At 41.7% G+C, this 22,738-nt stretch overlaps 1 protein-coding gene across 1 annotated transcript in view; it reads left to right on the top strand.

The window, feature by feature from the left end:
- vegfc (vascular endothelial growth factor c) overlaps positions 1–22,738 on the top strand; it is a 102,071-nt gene that overhangs the window by 53,782 nt on the left and 25,551 nt on the right. Inside the window, exon 4 of the mRNA XM_086294608.1 lies at positions 3,947–4,086. Within this exon, the coding sequence (XP_086150734.1) occupies positions 3,947–4,086 (140 nt within the window). The remainder of the gene's footprint in view (positions 1–3,946; positions 4,087–22,738) is intronic.

The raw sequence follows: 22,738 nt of genomic DNA, 5'->3' as shown, positions 1-22,738 counted from the left end.
AGCAAACAGGCAAAACACTAAGAAACAAAACACTGAACTGACAAAACACTAAGAAACAAAACACTAAAGGTACTAAGACCAAAAACTATAACTATGACCGAGGTGGAAAAATAAACAGGCTATGACTATGACTCTGGTGAGAATAAACAGACGAACTGACAATGGTATGAAGAAAACAAAAGGCTTAAATACAGACATGAGGTGATCAGGGGAAGTGGCGACACATGAGGAAACAGCTGACTGACATGAATCTAATGACAGGACCAGGAGGAGTGAAACTAAATACAATGACCAAAGAACACATGACACTGTCAGAATAAAACAGGAAACACTAAAACTAGACATGACAATACAAACTTAACATACCAAATACGTGATGAATAATGCAAGAACTCAAACAGAAAACCCAGGAACAATAACTGCCTAAACTAAAGGCAAATAGGAAATACCACAAAACTAACAACATCTCAAAAAATGAGAACAATACAAAGAAAGCTCAAAGTGCTGGGTCGGAGACCCAGCCTGTGACAGAGAAGGAGAAAGTAAAGCATTGTGAATTGACCCAGGTGTGACCCAGCAGTGCTGTTCCCGCACAAGGTTGCAAAATTGGAGCACCCAACACTGTCTGCACACACATTCCCACACGTTTCACCCTTTGTCTTGCAGGAATGAATATTGGGGACCTGACACTATAAATATCTCATTGTGGTTCCACACCTGATCAAGATGGCAAAGCGATTCTCTGTTCAGACTGCCTTACAGTTGCTATTGGAAGAGACAGAGGGTTTTGATGGCGATGCAGAGGAAAAAGTTTAAGAATGTGAGGATTGAAGAGGACGATGAGCATCGGCCAGCTCTAAAGTTTAGCAAGCTTCAAACCTCAGGACCAGCCTGCAAGCAGCCAGCCCCAAGACCAGCAGGGAGCAGCCAGCCCCAAGACCAGTGAGCAGACTGTCAGCAGCTTGCAAATAACACCGTATGGATGGTAAAAGATGGCAAAATTGAATGGTCTTCCTGCTTACGAAATGAACCAATGTGAACCAATGTGATTCGAATAATACCAGAACCTACACGCTGGGCAGTCATGCAAAAAACATCAAGTCTTCTTTTGACCTTTGCATGCAATACCCTATCAAGAAAATCATCCTGGATTGCACCAATTTAAAGGAAGCAGAGTTTTTGGAAAGACATGGAAAGTCTTGGACAAAACCGATTTGGATGCTCACTTTGGGGTTCTTATCCTTGCTGGTGTTTTCAGGTCCAAATGGGAGACCACAGAATCCCTGCAGGATGAAGAAACTGGCAGAGATCTTTTTTGGACCAGGATGTCTCTGAAAACTTTCAAAATAATTTCCAGGACCATCCGTTTTGATGACCATGATCATAGACCAGCTTGACGGCAGAGAGACAAGCTAGCTGCCATCAGGATGGTGTGGGGCAAATGAGCGGCCGGTCTCAACTGTTTTACAACCCTGGCCCCAATGTCATCATTGATGAGCAGCTGATGCCATTTCAGGGCTGCTGCCCAGTATATACCATCTAAGCCTGCCAAGCATGGTATAAAGATTTGGGCGCCTGTGATGCAGGTTCATCTTATGCATGTAACTTGCAGGTCTACACAGGGAAACGCAATGGAGGAGCCCCTGAAAAAAATCACCTTCTGACGCTGCCGGGTGCTGGGTGGTCCTTTCCAACTCGTACCAGGGTGGCTAGGCTCTAGCAGGGTTGACTGCCCATTGCCCCTGACTCTCTGGGATTCTCGCCCTTTGGCAGTGGGAAGCCCATCGGGGCCTCCCTCCTTCTTCTGCTGGAACGGGTGTGCGGTTGTCACCAAGATGTGTGGCCTTGAGTCTTCAGTACTCTTGGAGGCTGCGGATGGTGCAGTTGTCCTGGTTCCATGTCTGTCTGCCTCTGGCTTCCGGGGGGCATTGTTGAGGCTTCCCACCCTTGTTATTAAGTACATTTGTGACAAAGACAGGCATTCTAACACAAACTCTCTCCCACTCACACTACAACAAGACTCTTGATTTATGTATCTGTGTATTTTCTAATTTCTGTGGTCCTGGTGCTCTATCTTTCTTTGCTTTCTTTTCTTACAGGACCAGTTGGCAATATATTGTGTATTTCTATTTGCACTCTATCATTTTATTGTACCCCTACCCCTCTTTTCCCCTCCTTCTCCTGCCTTAGACATCATCAGATATATATATATATACATTATACTATATATAATGTAATAACTGAAATAACACAAATTCAGATTCCTTGCTTACATTGTCAGAGTCTGCAATCAAAAATACTTTTTTTGTGATTAAAGATGTATAAAAAATTCTATAATAATGCAAATGCTTTGTTAAACCTTTGAACTAAAGCTGAAATTCTGCACTTGTTTGCAGAATCTGCACATCTTTGATTGGATTAAAATCCACTGTTTTGATACAAAAGGCACAATTTAATAAAAAATGTCATTGTTCAAAAGCTGAGAGAACAAAATGTTTCCTTTACAGAAAACATTTTTTTGCTCTTTTTTGCTCTCTTGTAAAAAATTAAGAAGCCATTCCCGCTGTACAAATTGTGGCTGTGGAATTGGTATCTTAAAATTGTCCACTACGCCCTTCTCCACACATTGAGCTTTCATACTGCATAATCAGAGCAAATCTTATTTTAAAATGCCAGTATAATTTGCACTTGGCCCCTCTTTCAGCCAGTGAAAACTAACATCTTATTGCTGTTGTCTTGTCTCGGTCAAATTGCAACTTTGTGCATTGACCAGGCAAAAGATGTTATACAGATACTTCACTGTATTCACTGAATCATATTTTTTTTAAATTTTTTTTTACAACACTACAACTGGCAGTGTAGAAAAGTACTTACTGGTAACTGGGTATGCTGTACCAGAATGCTCACCAGATTGACTGTTTAGCAAAGTAAAGCTGGCTAAACTGCCTCACTCAGAATCACACAATGCCACAATGAAAGGAAGTTTAGAGGAGATTGGGGATAAGGTGATGCAAATGCAGTACCAGTCAAAGTTTGGACAGTTCTACTCATTTGTACTCTGTGATTTGATATATGATATATATGATATACTACTATATACTGAGAAAAAAGTGATCCAAACCAAAGTACTGGTAATGAATTGAAGCCAAATTTTTTTGGTGATCTTTGTAGAAGCAGTAGAAGCACTGCTATAGGGAAATCCAAAGTGGCCAACCGCAGGTGTTACAGTCTAAATGTAATGTTCTTGATCTCTCTTGGCTGACTGAAATGTGTTTGTCTTACAGTGCCCAATGTGCTCAGCATTAATGCACTTGAAATCTGAGGTGTATGAAAAAAGAATTCAGTTAACTGTTATCTGCAACCTACTAGGATCTAGCTGTGATATTTTACACACTGAACCTTTGATGTGCAAGTTTAAGTGTGATGGAGCAGCTGAACAGACTATATTTGGGAGTGAAGGATGACACTGATTGACATTTGACTGGGTGGTAAATCCATTTGAGGGTTACCTACGCCACTGGAGCCTTGAATGTTCACTAGCTACCAAGTGATGTCTGGCAAGCAAATTATTTTATAAGTGTATGGGGCTTTAGACTTTTTCTCTTTCTTTTAATTCATTTTCAAAACACATAAACCATATGTAACACGGGCTAGTAATTCTCTAGTTATATTGTGATCCCCAAACTAGTAAAAGAAAAATAAAGCTAATAGGTTTTAGGCCTTAGACTATGTTTCCATTCCTGAATAGTTGTTTAGAGAAGGCCCTTATCTTCTCAGTGAGTATAGACCATTACCATAGTAGCTATTTCACATTGTAATGTACCATTGTATTGACTTTTTTGAGATACTCTCCTTGACAAATTGATAGGATGTGCATTGCTATTTTTACAGTGCATATCAATATACATTCTTTTAATTCACGTTGCTTCTTTACAACTCTTTGCAGCTGTTTGAGATCAGAGTGCCAATCACCCAAGGGACGAAACCAGTGACCATCAGTGTAGCCAACCACACCCAGTGCAGCTGTCTGTCCAAACTGGATATCTACAAGCAAGTTCACAGCATCATCAGAAGAGCATTGCCTGAGTAAGTCTCTGTCAATGTACATACACAGATTAGCTGTATGTGCTAATTATCACAAGATCTGACTTAATAACCCGGCGCACGCGCATATGTGTGTGTGTGTGTGTTTGTGTGTGAAAAGGAATAAAACAGCCTTTGCTTTTCCAGTGGTGGTTTCATTCTATTATGACGATGGTTGGTTCCTGGACTGTGTGTATCTACAGCAGGTGTTGCAATTCAACACATTGCAAATTTTTCAATTCAATTCAATTCAACTTTATTTATATAGCGCCAAATCACAACAAAAGGCGCCTCAAGGAGCTTCATAGGTACAGAGAAAAACTCAACAATCATATGACCCCTTATGAGCAAGCACTTTGGCGACAGTGGGAAGGAAAAACTCCTATATAACAGGAAGAAACCTCCGGCAGAACCAGGCTCAGGGAGGGGCGGGGCCATCTGCTGCGACCGGTTGGGGTGAGAGAAGGAAAACAGGATGAAAGACATGCTGTGGAAGAGAAACAGAGGTTAATAACAGATATGATTCAATGCAGAGAGGTCTATTAACACATACTGAGTGAGAAAGGTGACGGGAAAGGAAAAACTCAATGCATCATGGGAATCTCCGGCAGCCTACGTCTATTGCAGCATAACTAAGGGAGGATTCAGGGTCACCTGGTCCAGCCCTAACTATATAGAATAGAATTAGAATAGAATTCAACTTTATTGTCATTGCACATGCACAGGTACAGGGCAACGAAATGCAGTTTGCATCCATCCAGAAGTGCTTTAGTGATATAGATATATTACAATATATATTAGCAATAGTATAGATATGTAAGTATATTACAGAATGGGTCTATTATGGTATGTTATAATGTACACGGTATGAAGTATGTTGTGAATATTCTATAACTATAGGTATGTACAGGCTGTAGTGAGTACAAGCTATGAACAGGATATAAATATGAAAAACTATACAGAATATGAAATAAATAACTTTACAGAAATCTGAGATATACAGTTATACAGAAATGGGAACTATGCAAGTTGTAAACAGTTGTAGGGTTAAAAATTATCGTATGTACAGAATGATTATTTACAGAGCTATACAGTAGTGCAGTTAAGATAAGTGAGATATGTGGATAATTTCTACAGAGGCTATATAAAGTGCTATATGCTTTAGCAAAAAGGAAAGTTTTAAGCCTAATCTTGAAAGTAGAGATAGTGTCTGTCTCCCGAATCCAAACTGGAAGCTGGTTCCACAGAAGAGGGGCCTGAAAACTGAAGGCTCTGCCTCCCATTCTACTTTTAAATACTCTAGGAACAACAAGTAGGCCTGCAGAGCGAGAGCGAAGTGCTCTAATAGGGTGATATGGTACTACAAGGTCATTAAGATAAGATGGGGCCTGATTATTTAAGACCTTTAACCTTTTCTAGGTTAACTATGGCATTTGTATGTTCCTGTGCTTATACCTGCATGATACATGCTGGGATTTATGACCAGCTGACCCTTGGAATTCTCTTAGCAAGTTCTTCTTGCCAGTTTGTGTCCTCTGAAAACACTGCTGTTATAGAATGGAATAAAATGGCAAATAATTTAACACAAATCCGCATATTTACAGTGACAAATGTTTTTTACTTTGTTCAGCCAAGTGTGATCTACTTAGGTGCAGACAAAGTGGCTTACGCTGTGGAGCATTACCTGAAACAGAGGTGTACTTTTCATATTGGAAACGATTGACGGTGAGAACTAAGATTTCTTCCATCAATCCATCCATCTATTTTCTGCTGCTTATCCAGGGCTGGGTCGTGGGGGCAGCAGCCTAAGCAAGGACCTCCCTCTCCCCAGACACCTCCAGGCATTCCCAGGCCAGCTGAGAAAGGTAATCTCTTCAGCGTGTCGTGGGTCTGTCCCATGGCCTCCTTTGGTGGGGCATGCCCGAAGCACCTCATCCAGGAGGGATTCTAGTCAGATCCCTGAACCACCTTGACTGGCACCTTTCCATGTGTAGGAGTTGTGAATTTGCTCTAAACCACTCTTGGATGGCTGAATTCCTCACCTTCTTTAAGGGAGAGCCACCCTTCGGAGATAGCTTATTTACCACCGCTTGTATCCAGGATCTCATTTATTGTGTTCACCAGATCTCAGTACTCAGATCTTGTGATAATAAGCTAGGCTAGGGTAGGGTTTTGCTTTTTTACACTCATCTCTTCCCTTAATTACAATAACCTGATGCAATGTCCTCATCACTGCAGCCGTAGCCCCAATCCACCTGTCAATCTCCTCTTCCTTTCTCCCCTTAATCAGTGCGAGCTGGAGGCCACCAGCTGATGAACCCAGCAGAACCACATTATCTGCAAAATTAAAGACAATATTCTGAAGCCACTTGGCCATCTACCTGGATATGCCTAGAAATTCTCTATGAACAGAACTGGTGTCAAAGCGCAGCCCTCACTCGGTCCAACACCCACCAGAAATGAGTTATTGCTGACAATGTGGACCAAGCTCCTGCAACAATTACAGAGCTCAAATGGCTAATAGCAACAGGCCAGACACCCCATGCTTCCCATGCTCCTCCCACAGGATACTCCATGGGACCAAATTGAGTGCCTTCTCCAAATCAACAAAACACATGTAGAGTGGTTGGGCAAATTCACACACAGTCTTATATATCCTTGAGAGGATAAAGAACTAATCAAATGTTCAGCAACCAGAGAACAAAAATCGCATTGTTCCGCCTTTATTTGAGGTTCGAAAGATGGATTAACATTCCTCTACAGTACCCTGCCATAGACCGTCCCAGGGAGGCTGAAGAGTATAATTTCCCTGTAGTTAACCCTCCGATACCCCATCCTAAAGATGGTGACCACCACAGCAGTCTGATAATCCAGAGGAACCACTCCAGAGTGCCACATGATGGAGTAGAGTTGCGTCAACCAAGACAACCCTGCAACATTCTGGGCCTTCAGAAACTGTATTGACAGAAACCTCATTCACCCCAGAAACCCAAACACCAATGAGTTGTTTAACTGCCTCAATGATTTTGCCCTAGTGATGGGCAAGTCTTCCCCCTCATCCCCATACTCCCTTCCACCGCCCGACTGTCTTGTCAGTTGAAGTCAGCAACATCCCACCTACACTATACACCATGTGAGTAGAACACTTCTTTCCCATCCTGAGTCTCCTGATGGTTTGCCCAAAATTGTTTTGAGGCAGGCTGAAAGTCTTTTTCCTTGTCTCACCAAACTCCTCCCTCACCTGGGGTTTGGTTAAACTATTACTTTAGCTGCATTCCGCTTGGCCTGCTGGTCCACATCTCATTTAGGAATTACCACCACGACAGGCACCAACCACCTTGTAGCCCCAACTCCTTCGCAGCAGCCTCAAACAGAGGTGCAGAACATAGTTCATTTGGACTCAATGTCCCCAGCCTCCCTCAAAATCATTTTAAAGTTCTCCTAGAGAACATTATATCAGAATTTTTTATTTAATGTTCATTACATGTTGTTATTTGTTTACATATTATATTATATAATAAATTGGCTAAATGCACACATATAAGCCAAAATTATGACCACTAAAAGGTGGGGTAAGTTACTTGTGCAGTCTGCATATGTCCAGTCACATGCAAACTATCATTGTTCACTGAACAAACTGCTCTCCCTCATGGACAATTCATCTCAACCACTCCATTCAACACTACTGAGCCATCAGAAATCCTTCCCACTTGTGATTTAACCCTGCTACTAAAAAGAACACCTCAGGAAATCATTCCCACCATTCTCTGTAAAGCTGTAACATAATTCTTCTTTCTGTGACAGGCATGCCACAGAAACGTATGCCCGACAGAACACACCTGTTAGGCAAATGTTTTCACACATACTTTTTCATACATGTAATAATAATAATAATAATGGATACTTTATTAATCCCCATGGGGAAATTACTTGTTTTTCTCTGCATTTGACCCATTCACTCAGTGAAGCAGTGGGCAGCCACTAAGCAGGAACCCAGGGTGCAGTATGTAGGGACGGTACCTTGCTCAGGGGTCCCTCAGGGTAGCCGTTCAGTGGATTCGCACCCCCGACTTTCCAATCATGGGGCGACCACTCTACCTACTGAGGTATCCCTGCCCCCATGTATTTCTGCATTATACCCTTTTGCAGTTGTTTCTTCTTTATGGTATACATATTATGTGTTAATGCAATTTGCACTGCTCGGTTGCACTCCTACCTTTTACTCATCACTCAGGAAAAAATTGTCATAGTATAAGGCCTATAGCACTTGGAATGTGGCGTTTATTTATTGTACACTGTACCATTTTTATTCTTTATCATGCTACGGTAACAGAAAAATGTATCTATGATTGTCATGTGTATGTTTTTTAAAAGACAGTCACTTCTAGTCATAGAAGTGACTAGATGACAGAAACCAGCATGACAATTTACCTGCTAGGAAGCCTTTGGACAAAAGTTTGCCCCACTGACTACCTCCTGCCTCAAAATATGAACTCTAGCCTCTTGAATTCCATATCCTGCAACCACATTTCCTGTGCTAAAACAATACTTACAAATTTGTTTATTTAGAAGGAATAAATAGTAATTGTGTTAATGCCAGAATCTAAGACAATGAACCACCACAACAGAGGCTCTAATGTGCTACATGTAATGTGCAAAAATCTCAATGTATTTGCACCCATTCAAACAGCCCAAACAGTGGAGATTGGTGGACTGTTTCTTTTACAACCCCATAAAAACAAGATCACTCTCATAATCAGGAGAAAGAATCAGAATCAGAATACTTTATTAATCCCGAAGGAAATTAGGGGTATATTTTCAGACAAAACCTAAGCCATTGTTTATCTCTATCTAAAGACCAAAAGATAGTGTAGGATCAGTTTTTGGTACATTCCATGGTCATTTCACCTGTGTCTTTCTTCATCCGTTTGAATCTGTATTTTTACTTTGTCACATGACAAAGCCGAAAGAGAGATTGGCTCAAGACAGCCAACCGGAAAGCTTGGCTTATAAAAAATATTGCTAAGCTCCATGATCCACCATTGCTGTAAAAACAATGGTCCATTGGCGTAAAAAAATTTGATGAACTTTCAGCAGCTCTGGCTTAGAAATAAAGAAATGCCATTTCCTTAAATCCATTTGATTCCAAATTACAATGCAGAAATGAGAGAAAATCACCCAATTGCATTAACATAGCCTTACGAGGCTTTTTAAAATATGAGCTGGTAAATGACTATCTTGACTGTTTCTTTGTCTTGCCTGATTCTTGTTATAATGTGCTTATTTTTGTTGAAAAAAAAAATAAGAAAAGACACTCAGTAAAGCCGCTACTCCTCAATGTCAAACAGGAGCCAGTAGAGGTGGTTTAGGCATTTGAGACCTCCTGGAGACCTCCTGAGTAGTGATGATAAATTCGATTCTTTTTACTGAAACAAGTTTGAATAAGTCACTCACCAAAATGAATCGTGTTTTTTGAGTCACTTGAGTCACTGAGTCAGTTGCCCAGAGTGCAAAAAATTTACATTTTCACTCAAACTTAATTTGGTTCTCTTTTCATGTATATCCTACTGCTAAGATGATTGAAAAAGAAAAACAACTATTTTTATAGAGCAAAAAAGAGCAAAAAAATTTAGATTTCTACAGGGAAAATGTATTTTATTTATTTTTATTTTTATTTTATTAGTATTTTCCTCAAATGTGTCAAATATATATTTTCTCATCTAAATGTCCACTGAGCTGTGAGCCAGGGGGTGGTAATGCACCTTAACAACCAAGAAGAAGAAGCTGTGAGCAAAGGAGGGGGGTGGGGGGGGGAGTGAGTGAGAGATTTGCTTATGCTACGATTCAGCACAGGAAAGGAGGGGGTGAGTGAGTGAGTGAGTGAGTGATTCGTTCATTCTACGATTCAGCACAGGAAAGGGGGGGGGGGGGGTGAGTGAGTGAGTGACTGAGTGATTCTTTCATGCTACGATTCAGCACAGCAAGGGAAGGGGGTGAGTGAGTGAGGGATTCGCTTATGCTACGATTCAGCACAGGAAAGGAGGGGGTGAGTAACTCAAATGTGCTGTTAGCAGAGCGATGCTACTGTGAACTGAGGAGCTAATTCAAATTCAAATTCAAATTCAAATTTTATTTGTCACACACACACAACCATACACAGTATGGCATGGGGGTGAAATGCTTGTAGCTGTACAATGCCCGACCATTAAATGACAGAAGAAAAGTTCTACAATATTTACAATTTACTACAAAAATTTACAAATTAACTTAGGAATTTACAGTAAAGAATGTGCAAATAGCAGAAGAGATTATAAAGATAAGGATTATAAATTATAGGAATTATAGGATTATAGGAAATGTGTGGTGGTGCGTGTGGTGACGTGTGTGAGAATCCAGTCTTATAGTGACATGTTTGGGAGAGTCCAGTCCTACACCTGGTTCAGGCCCCGAATAGCCTGGGGGAAGAAACTCCTCTTCATTCTCTCTGTTTTGGCCTTAAGGGAGCGGAAGCGCTTCCCAGACCTCAACAGTGAGAAGAGTCCATTGTTGGGATGGGAGAGGTCCATCATAATCTTCCTAGCTTTGGACTTGCACCGCTTGGTGTAGATGGACAGCAGGTCAGGGAGCTCTGATTGAATGATGCGTTCTGCCGAGCGCACCACCCTTTGCAGATCTCGTCTATCCTGCTATTGTCTTGATGTGAACTTTCTACTCAGGGTTTTTTCTTCCAGTTCAGAGCAGAAATGTTTCTGTTAAGAAACTGGCTGTTGTTTTTTTCCGCACAATTTTAATTACAAGCTAGATATATTTCTACTATTGAAATTAGTTTGCTAACAGCAACAGGGATGAGTCAGTGAATGAGTCATTTGGGCTTGTGAATCATGATTCACGAGTCAGTAAAGTGATTCTTGAGTATTGAATGATATGATTCGCATATCACTACTCCTGAGCACCTAGTAGGTGAAGTGTTTCAGATATGCTCTGGAGGAGGAGACCCAGGAAAGAGGGATTAAATCTCTTGGCTGGCTTGGGAGTGCCTCAGTATCCCTCCAGAACAACTGCAGGCGTGGCAAAGGTCTAGGTACCTCTATCCCAACCCAAGCCTGGATTGGGTGGATGGATAGATGAATGGATGGCACAGTTTTTCTAATATTTGCTCTAATGGTCTGAAAACTTGTTCTTCTTTCACTTTAACTTTAATGTTTCTTTTTCTTTCTTTTTTCCTTCAATTTTTTGAATTAGAATGATTATTGTTCACTTATATTTATGAGGTCATAGGAACAGAACTGGCTTGCGTACACATTTTGTGATGGCCAACAGTTTTCCTGGGACTTGTGAGAATGAAATCGAAATAGGAAATGGAAGAAGCCCTCTTCAGGTGTGTGTCTGCTTGAAATACACTAATACACTACAAATTGGAGAGTAATGACTTGCTCAGATATGGAAGGCGAAGTTATATGTCTCCTATACCTCAAGACTAGATTTAAATTCGGGAAAGTAAGACAGTTAAGATTATGTTTGTAGGTAAAAAGTAGTAAGTGTATAATATGATGATCTGCCCAAAGATCTACTAACAAAATATAAATCACGTATATTTAGACTTCAAACCCATTAACCAACTTTTTACATTTAGTCCATAAATATTTGAACAGTAGATGGTGAATTTGTTTTCATGTCTGGAGGTTGTTGTAACTCTTCTGTACAAATATGGAGACACATATATGTGCACAAACGCAGACAGTGAAGTTAAACAGGTTATAGCTGCAAAAACTCATGCATCAACATGAAGCACACAGATATGTTTCACATTAGGTGAAGTCCCCTCTGCTCACGCCAGAAAGCTATCTCTCTCTTTCTATCACTCTCTTAAACTTTTCCTTTCCCTTTCCACTTCATCCTCTAATACTTTGTATGTGTGCTTGTGCATCCAAACCACTGCAGCTCTAATTGAAACCATGTTGGGTCTTTTTTCACTGCCAGACGCTTTCACGACTTCAAACAATTTCCCTGTCTGCAAACACACTGTTGTCCATCTCTGTGTCTAAGTCAATGGTTCCCCTAAATATGGCATTTCAGATCAACAATTTTTACATTCAGGTGGTTTATAATTGATCATGTGTGTTTCTATGTACAATGTTTTCAAGGGTAATATATTTTTTTGTTGGCATTTTCTAAAAATCCAAACTAGGTATCTGATTTCCAGAGTAATTCACAGTTCAGTTTATTTTCAGTTACATAAATATTAAAAGATTAATAACAATATTTAGTTACTTATAACATAATGGCTTACAAGTGTTCTACATTATATGTAGGAGTAGCATCATTATAAATTGATACCTTCCCTTACAGCCAGAAAAGGGTTTTGCCACCAGTCTTAACGCCTCTGCATCTGTTTGCCATTTAGTCTCTTATTATACAATAATTTACAACCCCAATCCCAAAGAAATTGGGATGCTGTGTTAAAATGTAAATAAAAACAGAATGCATAGAGTTCTGAATGTCACGAACAAATGTTTTATTCACAATAGAACACAGAAAACATATCCAACAGTCAAACTGAGAAGAAGTACAATTTATTTTAATTATTATTTTGAATTTGATGAAATACTGTGATACAGGGTAATGTTTATTACTGTGGTATTGCAAACAAATGCAGAACCCAGGCAAAAAAATTAGGCACACGAATCAGTTAAAGACTTTATTCAATCATGATATGTTTACAAACAATGATACAAATGTTTACAGAGATGAACAAACAAACAAAAACTCATGAATGAGCCTTTACTTAGGCAAGAGTCAGAGATTGACTTAACACAAGGATTACATTAACTAGAACGAGAGAAAATGGAAACTGGCAGTGAGAAGCTGGGCAAGATCTGGGAGGGAGGAGAGGGAGGTGAGTTTAGCAACATTTTCCACAGGCTTCCTGTGAGAGCAGGAAGGCTGTGTGGAGTGGCTCCTAACTAAACATACAGTTTAGTTGGGATGCCAGGCAACAGGAGATAAATGGCATCCAGCAGAGGTTGGTGAATGCACATGGAAATAGTTTCTGAGGCAGGCAGGGTTAACACTGGAGACAAAAAAAGGTATGGTATCACACGGGAACAAGTAGCAAGGAAAGAGCAAACAAACTGGCCTGTTTACCACACAAGGTGAGCTGATAATCTGGTGGAGTCTGGATTGGCAGGGGAATAATGTGAGATCAGTCCTAGCAAGACTGGAGACAGAGCAATACTGGAAGAGCATATGGGACAAGGATGCAATCCATAACAACAGTGTTCAGTGGCTAGTGGTTCTGAGAGCTGACTACAGCAACCTCCCTGAACAGGATTCAGTAACCATCACAGTGGCAGACTGTGCCAAATGGAACAGCTGCTAGTAGATGAGACACACCTGGAATAGCTAACTGAAGGCCAGACAGTCCTAATACCCAAGGATCCCATCCCACTAGCAGCCAATAACCTGCCTCAGTACCACATGATCAGGCATCATAGCAGCTAAGATGAACAGGGACATGGCTCAATACATGAGCAGGCCACAGAAAGGAACTGGCAGGAACACCAGAAGGGGCCACCAGCTCCCGGTAGACAGAGCAGTCGCCTAAGACTGCAAGACCAGGCTCACCAACCTGTGCATCACCTGCATTGACTAGAAGAAGGCCTATGGCTCAATGCCCCACCCATGGATCCTGGAATGCCTAGAACTACACAAGATCAACAGGACGTTAAGAACCTTACTCAAGAACTCAATAGGGATGTGGCGAACAACACTCAAGGCCAACTTCAAGCCAACTGCACAAGTCACCATCAAGTGCTGGATTTACCAAGGAGGTGTTCTGTCCGTACTGCTGTTCTGCATAGGGATGAACCCCCTTAAGTGAGATCATTGACAAGACTGGCTACAGATACCGACTATGGAATTGAGCATGCGTCAGCCACCTCCTGTACATGGATGACCTCAAACTTTATGCCAGTCGTGGATGAGACATTGATTCACTGATTCAAACCACTAGGATCTATAGCAATGACATTGGAATGTCATTCAGACTGTTGAAGTGTAGTCGACTGGTAACAAAGAGAGGGAAAGTAGAACTTAGGGGATTGTACGACTTCGGGGACAGCTACAAGTACCTGGGAATCCCACAGGAAAATGAGAACCATGGCAAGGCTGATAGGAAAGCTGCAACCACCAAATACTTGCAAAGAGTAAGGCAAGTCCTGAAGAGTCAGCTGAACGGGAAGAACGAGATCTGGGCAATCAACACCTACGCCCTCCCAGTGATCAGATGGGATAATAAGATGAAGGTGCAGATTGTGTAAAGATGCCTCTGAGACAATCCAGCAGATAACAGTAAGGTGCAAGCAACCAGGGCATACATGGAATGCCATAATCAAGTGGCCGCCATAGTATACAGGAACATTTATGTCAAGTATGGCCTGGAAGTCCCAAGGCCAAGGTGGGATATGCCCCCCAGAGTGGTGTAGAATGACTGAGCTAAGATCCTGTGGGACTTCCAGATACACATGGGCAAAGTGGTGATGGCTAACCTAGTGTTGGATAAGCAGAAGAAGATAGCCACAGTAATAGATGTAGCTATACCAAGTGAAAGCAACATGAGAAAAAAGGAAAGTAAGAAGCTCGAGAAGTACCAAGGGCTGAAAGAAGAGCTTTATAAAATGTTATCTCAGATTGTATTTTGACAAGTCTTTGAGCTTGATGGTTTGGGTTATGCTCTGACATCCACTGTCAACTATGGGACCTTTTAAAGACAGGTGTGTGCCTTTCCAAATCATGTGTAATTAACTGAATTTAGCACAGGTAGACTGAAATCAAGTTGTAGATGATCTGCGGAAACATAATGCTCAATTTTGAGAGTCATGGCAAAGACTGTTACCTATTTAAATCAAATCAAATCACTTTTATTGTCACATCACATGTGCAGGTACATTGGTACAGTACATGTGAGTGAAATTCTTGTGTGCGAGCTTCACAAGCAACAGAGTTGTGCAAAATACAATAACGTAAACAAGCAAAATACAAGAATGGCTACATCTGAAACTAATAAATATATGTACAATATATAATAGTATATGCATTTCTGGATGTGTATACTAAATATGTTTCTACGTGTGTGTGTGTGTGTGTGTGTGTGTACACATATTTTACTAATTAAATAGAGTAAACAATAAAATAAAATAAAATAAAATGGGGATCTAAGATGGCGCCGAGTATGGCAGCCTCGTCACGAGCTCCCCCAAGCAACAGCTTTTTTCTGTGTTTAATTTTACTTTTCCTTCATTTTTTCGCGAGTAGCACATGTCTCCTTGTGTACGACCGACAAACCTTACTGGACATAAAAGACGGTCTTTCTTATAACTTTCCGGAGTTCAAGGTTTGCAACACGGACGCTCCATTTTCAGACCCCCCATTCATCTCACCTGAGACGCCTTTGTTCTCTGTCCCTGGAGGCCGCAAACGCCGACGCAGAGGGAGAAGATCTGGCGTTCTGGTTCGACTGAGACGGAGCACTAACAGACCACCGTTACCCAGTTTATTACTGGCTAATGTGCAGTCTCTGGAGAACAAGCTGTGCGAGCTTCGGGCACGGATCTCATTCCAGTGAGAGATGCGGGACTGCTGCGTGATCTGCCTCACAGAAACCTGGCTATCGGACAAGGTACCAGACTCCGCAATACAACTACCGGGGTTCTCTGTGCACTGCGCGGACAGGTCACAGGATCTTACTGGGAAAAGCAGAGGCGGTGGTGTATGTTTCATGATCAAGAACAGCTGGTGTGATTATGCGAACGTGCACCCGGTCAAATCCTTCTGCTCACCGGACCTGGAGTACCTGATGATTAAGTGCCGGCCATTCTGGCTACCGAGGGAATTTACAGCAGTGATTATTACGGCTGTTTACATTCCCCCACAAGCCGACACTGACCGAGCACTCAGGGAACTGTACAGCGCGATCAGCAGTGAGGAAACCGCACACCCAGAGGCGGCGTTTATCACAGCCGGGGACTTTAATAAGGGAAACCTGAAGAAAGTCTCACCAAAACTCCACCAACACATCCTTTTCAACACACGTGGAAACCGGCTACTCGACCACTGCTACACCTCTTTCCGGGATGCGTACAAAGCCCTCCCCCGCGCCCCATTCGGCCAATCAGATCACCGCTCCATCCTGCTCCTGCCCGCCTACAGGCAGAAGCTGAAACGGGAAGCTCCAACCCGTAGGGCGGTGCACCGTTGGACGGACCAATCAGAGTCTGCGCTGCGGGACTGTTTTGATCACGCGGACTGGGAAATGTTTCACGTGGCTGCTAGGGACATTGATGAGTACACAGACTGAGTCTGCGGATTTATCAGGAAATGCGTGGAAGATGTCGTCCCATCCAGAACAGTTAAATCCTTCCCAAATCAAAAACCCTGGATTAACGGAGATGTTCGCACGGCACAGAGCACCGCCTTTGCCTCCGCGAACACATCGGACTACAAACACGCACATTACCAACTCCGGAAGACGATCAAAGCAGCCAAACGTGAGTACAGGGACAGGGTGGAGCAACAGTTTGACAACCCTCGGAGGATGTGGCAGGGACTAAACACGATCGCAGACTTTAGAGGGGAAACCAGCACACCGCAGACCACGGCCTCTCTGTGTGAGGATCTAAATGTATTCTACGCTAGATTCGACACAGCGAACACCATGAGACCGGACAGTGTGCGCACCGCGGATGACGTCAGTGCGCACACTGTGTCTGAGGAGGATGTGCGGAAGTGCTTCAGGAAGGTGAACGCGCGCAAAGCTACTGGTCCGGACGGGATTCCCGGCCGCGTCCTCAAGTCATGCGCGGCTCAGCTGGCTGGAGTGTTCACGCACATCTTCAACCTTTCCCTCTCTCTGCCTGTAGTCCCAGCCTGCTTCAAAATAGCCACCGTCCTCCCTGTACCCAAATCCTCCACCATCTCCTCATTGAACGACTGGCGACCTGTAGCCCTGACCCCCATCGTAAGCAAATGCTTCGAGAAGCTGGTCAGGGACTTCATCTGCTCTGCACTACCCGACTCACTGGACCCTCTACAGTTTGCATACCGCCACAACAGGTCCACTGATGATGCCATAGCCCTGACACTACATACTGCCCTGTCACACCTGGAGAAGAGAGACACGTATGTGAGAATGCTGTTCGTAGATTACAGCTCAGCATTCAATACCATCGTTCCCTCGAAGCTGGACAGGAAACTGCAGGATCTAGGACTGAGCAGCTCCCTCTGCAGCTGGATCCTTAACTTCCTGTCTGACAGACGCCAAGTGGTCAGACTGGGCAGCATCACCTCATCCCCCGTCACACTGAACACTGGTGCTCCACAGGGGTGTGTACTGAGCCCTCTCCTATGCTCACTCTACACCTACGACTGCACAGCCACTAACAACTCCAACATCATTGTGAAGTTTGCGGACGACACTACAGTGGTGGGTCTTATCACCAATGGTGATGAGATGGCCTACAGGGAGGAGGTCAGCGCCCTGACCCACTGGTGTCAAGACAACCATCTCACCCTCAATGTCGCAAAGACAAAGGAGTTGATAGTGGACTTCCGGAGGTGCAGAGAAGTACACACCCCCATCACCATCAACGGCGCTGCTGTGGAGAGAGTGAGCAGCTTCCGGTTCCTTGGTGTACATCTGGCTGAGGATCTTACGTGGTCAGTACACATAAACAAAACAATGAAGAAGGCGCAGTAGCGCCTCTTCTTTCTCAGGAGACTGAAAAGATTTGGCATGAGCCCCCGCATCCTCAGGACCTTCTATCACTGTGCCATTGAGAGCATCCTCACTGGATGCATCACCACCTGGTATGGCAACAGCACCGCCTACAACTGCAAAGCTCTCCAGCGAGTAGTGCGGTGCTCTGAACGGATAATTGGAGGTGAGCTTCCCTCCCTCCAAGACATCTACAGGAAGCGCTGCCTGAGGAAAGCGGGGAGGATCATCAAGGACTCCAGTCACCCCAGCCATAAACTGTTCAGACTACTTCCCTTGGGAAGCAGGTTCTGCAGCATCCGGTCCCGAACCAGCAGACTGAGAGACAGCTTCTTCCACCAGGCCATCAGACTGCTGAACACGTCATAGACACCTCACCTTCACTACTGGAACTTCAACATTATGCACTACATACTGTACAGTAATGCCACTGTTTTGCACATGTCCCAACTCAACTATCCCTAATATTTATGATATATTTTGTTTTTATTTGTAATAACTTTGAAAGAAATTCAAGCAAGCTTTTTCCACATTGTCATTATGGAGTATTCTGTGTAGAATATTGAAATAAAAAATAGAAAAATTGGCATTTCCTGTGAAAATGCTGTGTAGATGCTGTAAAGCTGAAGCTGTTTGCTAAAACTAGCTGAAAAAGCTGAAAAGTTGCAAAAAGTGTAAAAACTTTGCAGAAGCATAAGAACTTTGCAAAAAATGTAATTACTTAGCAGAACTGCAATAACTTAAAAGAAACATGATTCTTGGCAGATATTCAATAAAAGAGCAGAAGTTATATTGTAAATATTGTAACTTAGCAGGAACATGGTAACTTCTCAGAAATACAAGAATTTAGGAGAAATACTATAAGATAACAGAAATACTATATTTAGCAAAAATACTTAAACATTACAGAAATACTATGATTTAGGAAAATACTACAATATAGCTGAAATACTCTGATTCAGCAGAAATACTGTGATTTAGCCGAAATGCTGCAATTTGGCAGACAAACTATGATTTGGCACAAATATTATAACATACCATGATTTAGCAGAAATACTATATTTAGTAAAAAAAAAACAACAACTATAATTTAGTAGAAACACTATGATTTGGCAGAAATACTATGATATAGCTGAATTAATATGATTTAGAACAAATACTATGATTTAGCAGAAAGTAATAACTCACTTGGAAATACTGGAAAAGCAAAATGACCAGCTGAAAAAAGCTGAACATGGTTAAGTTCCCTCAAAACTAATTGTTGTTCACCTGTGACAAATGAGCAGAAATAAAAAAAACAAAACAAAAAAAAAAACAAGAAAGAACAGCCAACAAATACACACAATTACAAATATGGACACATATGGAAAAGCAAGTGCACAGAGACACACACACACACACAGGATCTCTGCCAGTCACCCAGTCTGAATATATTCAATTTGAATCCTACAATGAGATTTTGCCAAGAAAGGGTCTCTCTCTCTCTCTCTCTCTCTCTCTCTCTCTCTCTCTCTCTCTCTCTCTCTCTCTCTCACACACACACACACACACACACACACACACACACACACACACACACACATTAACTTTGTGTTACACTATCTCATACCGTACATTACCAAATCTCCATTTGCACTATTTGCCTATTTGCACTACTCTGCCTGGTTTGCACTCAATGTCATTTACCCTTATATTGTATATTGTATAGCTTTCTTGTTATATGTAAAATTGTATTATATTATTTAATTTTTTTTACTTTAAAATATTTTACTTGCATTTTTAATCACTCTTATATTTAAATGTTCATTTTCTATTTTATCTAGGGATTGAGAGTAACGAAGTTTCTATTCTCTGTATGTCCTGTACATGTGGCAGAATTGACAATAAAGTTGACTTTGACTTTGACACACACACACAAACACAGTGCTTCTGTGAAGTTATTACAAGTTCAAAACCTTTTTCAAATACTGACATCAGCTTTTTTCAGCTTTATATTTTCAACTGTATCTATGACAGCTTGGATCTGCCCAATTTGAATCCACCAATCAGAGATGCTGCTTCTGTCTGCTTTGTCAGGCTGTGTAGTTGTTCCTGTCAATACAGCTGCACCCCTTCCTAACATAGACAGAGACATGGGCTTTCTGCAAAATATTTCTGACATGGAGCATTAACATAACATCTTAGTTCTTTTGCCCTTCTCCCCCGTCCCTCTTCTCAGCTGTTTCTCTTTCCCTCTTTCTTTCTCCCCTTCTTTCCCCCAGTCAAGTCTGTCCCGTATTCAGTAAGTGAAAATAAAATAAACAATAAAAGGTGAATCAAATGGACAATTACAGTAAGGCTGGGATGGTCAATTTGGTAAAGTAAATCTGTTGGGCATCTTTCTTTGCCTTTAGACAATAATTCTGATGGCAAAAGAGCCAAACGGGACAGGCAAGAAAAAAACCACAAAAAAACCCCCCAAAAAAACCCCCAAACATAACATCTTAGCAAAAATATTGTGACTTAACAAAGACATGATATTTTAACAGAAAAACTATAATTTGGCAGAAATACTATGATTTGGCAGAAATACTATATTTATTAGAAATACTATATTTAGCAGAAATACTATGATTTAGAAAAAACACTATGATTTACCATAAATACTAAAAAATACCCGAAATACTATGTGATAGCAGAAATACTATGAGTTAGCAGAATATTAATAACTTAAATAGAAATTTTGGAAAACAAATATTACCAGCTTAACAAGGTGGATTTTCCTCAAAACTACTTATTGTTTAACTAAAACAAATTTTCACAAACTTTAGAAAAACAGCCAGCAGATACGCAAAATTAGAGCTATGGGCACATATGGAAATACATGTACAGAGAGACACACACACATACAGGATCTATGCCAGTCAACCAGTCTGAATATATTTAATTTGAATCCACTAATGAGATGCGGCCTAAAAACGGTCTCTCTCTCTCTCACTCTCATACTCACACACACACACGCAAACACAGAGAGATAGAGAGGATGTGAATAGGGGTTGTTAATAGTGTTTCTTCTAATGTCGTGTCCAAATTCATGGGCTGCATCCTCCTGAGGCCGCATTTGTAAACCAACGTCACAGCGACGCGCCAAAGGCTGTCCAAATTCGTAGACTCCTCCGAATGCAGCCGACAAATGCGTCCTCCTTTTCCCCGAATTTGAAGGATGGTCGGGTGTGTCCTTTGTGGCCTACCATATCCCAGAATTCATAGCGCGGCCGAGCCAAACTCCAGTTTCCAACAATGGTGGTCACTACTAAGTTTTAAAATTACTCATACTACTATTTCTGGGTCACAAAATAAACTTTTAACATATTTTCAGGGTAGAAAGTAGCTGTGTAAACATCAAATATCTGCTTGGTTTATCAAGATATTGCATATTAGCAAAAGTGCTTCGACGTTTTCGGAGATGTCTGCTACCCACCAGCTCGACAGCTAGCCGGGAGCCCGAGAGTCACTGAAGCCGCCGAGAACGGCACAACTCCCAGCACATCATTTTCAGATCACTGCAGACTTTCGCTACTCGGGTTAAACGTAATATATAAGTCACTTAGACAACCTAAAAAATTTATTGTTGGGCTTTTTTCAGTGTTTTGTTTGTTTGTGAGTAAATCGGTTTGGCTGCGATTAAAGTTATTAGATTAGATTAGATAAAATAAAACTTTAGGTGGGTTCCTCCTTGGTTTTTACACAGCTGACTAAACGTCAAACAGAAAACTGATTAAACAGAAGTATGAGACGGTCGAGAATTTACGCCAGTGTCCTGTTATATTTTAGATAGCAAGGAGCAGACGACCGAGTTTATTAAACTCCGCCGAGACAGCGGTGACGCTAATCAGAAGGCTAGACCGTCCAATTTCGCCAGCCATTTACTTCCGGCCTACCCGACCTTCTGAGGACCCGGCCCACATAGACCGCGAAGGCCGGGTCCTCAGGAGGATGCAGCCCATGAATTTGGACACAACCTACGTTTCCAGGTCAGTCAAACAGCCTGGAGCTGCTCAATTTGAATCCACTGATCAGAGAGGCTGCCTGTTACCCCCCTAAACAGCTGCACCTGGTGCAGCCCTTTACACACACACAGGCACAGAGAGAGTTCATGGCCAAATGATAAAAGGTTAATGAAAAATTCTTGAATTGTGAGTGTCTTCAGGAGTGTCTGAAGATATATTGGCACAAGACAAGCTTCATGTCTTAACTTTGCTTCGTTAAGGAGATATGACGATTTGAAAATGCGTCTCATTAGAGAATTCCAGCGCTGATTTTGAACAAGCTCTCCATTGACCGTCTATGGAGAGTATTCAGACTTTGTGTTGCTCTGAGGAGATTTGCAAAAACCTGTAACTCCCACAACAATGATAGTGACATTTTCTGAAAGCCAGCAAAAATACCTACGTTTTGATGTATAATTTGTGGGGTTTGAGTAGAAATTGAGCGAGTAGCAAGAAGTTGTTCGGACATGAAGAGAAAATTCAAAAAGCTCAAGTGTCCACTCTAAGTTAATTGCATAGCAACCATAACGACGCATGTATTTTCTGAAAAATCACAAAGCTGCAACTGAAAACTTGAAGAGGCATTAAATTAAAACGGTAACAGATATGAAAAAGCTGAATCGTACATGGATAGCCCAATAATTTGAGAACGTTTTAAAGTTTGAATGGCGTTTCTACGTGAAAGTATGAGGATGTAGTTAAGTTTCAAAATCAAGCAAGTTTTAGCAGAATTTTGGAAGTTAAAAAGTTAAAAAAGTATAATAGTAATAAGTACCAAAAGTCATAGCAAGCATTAGCAGAAAGAGCAGAACAGTTGAGAGTTTGAACGGTGAAAAACGGCTGAAAACTGAGGGAG

The sequence above is a fragment of the Aulonocara sp. 'chitande type north' Nkhata Bay genome, linkage group LG6 (assembly GCF_057382095.1).
Source record: "Aulonocara sp. 'chitande type north' Nkhata Bay isolate Kocher_YH1m ecotype deep benthic linkage group LG6, A_spYH_male_GT1.1, whole genome shotgun sequence".
Lineage (NCBI taxonomy): Eukaryota > Metazoa > Chordata > Actinopteri > Cichliformes > Cichlidae > Aulonocara > Aulonocara sp. 'chitande type north' Nkhata Bay.
Note: the sequence above shows the minus strand (reverse complement) of the source record. Positions and strands in the feature narration are given on the sequence as shown.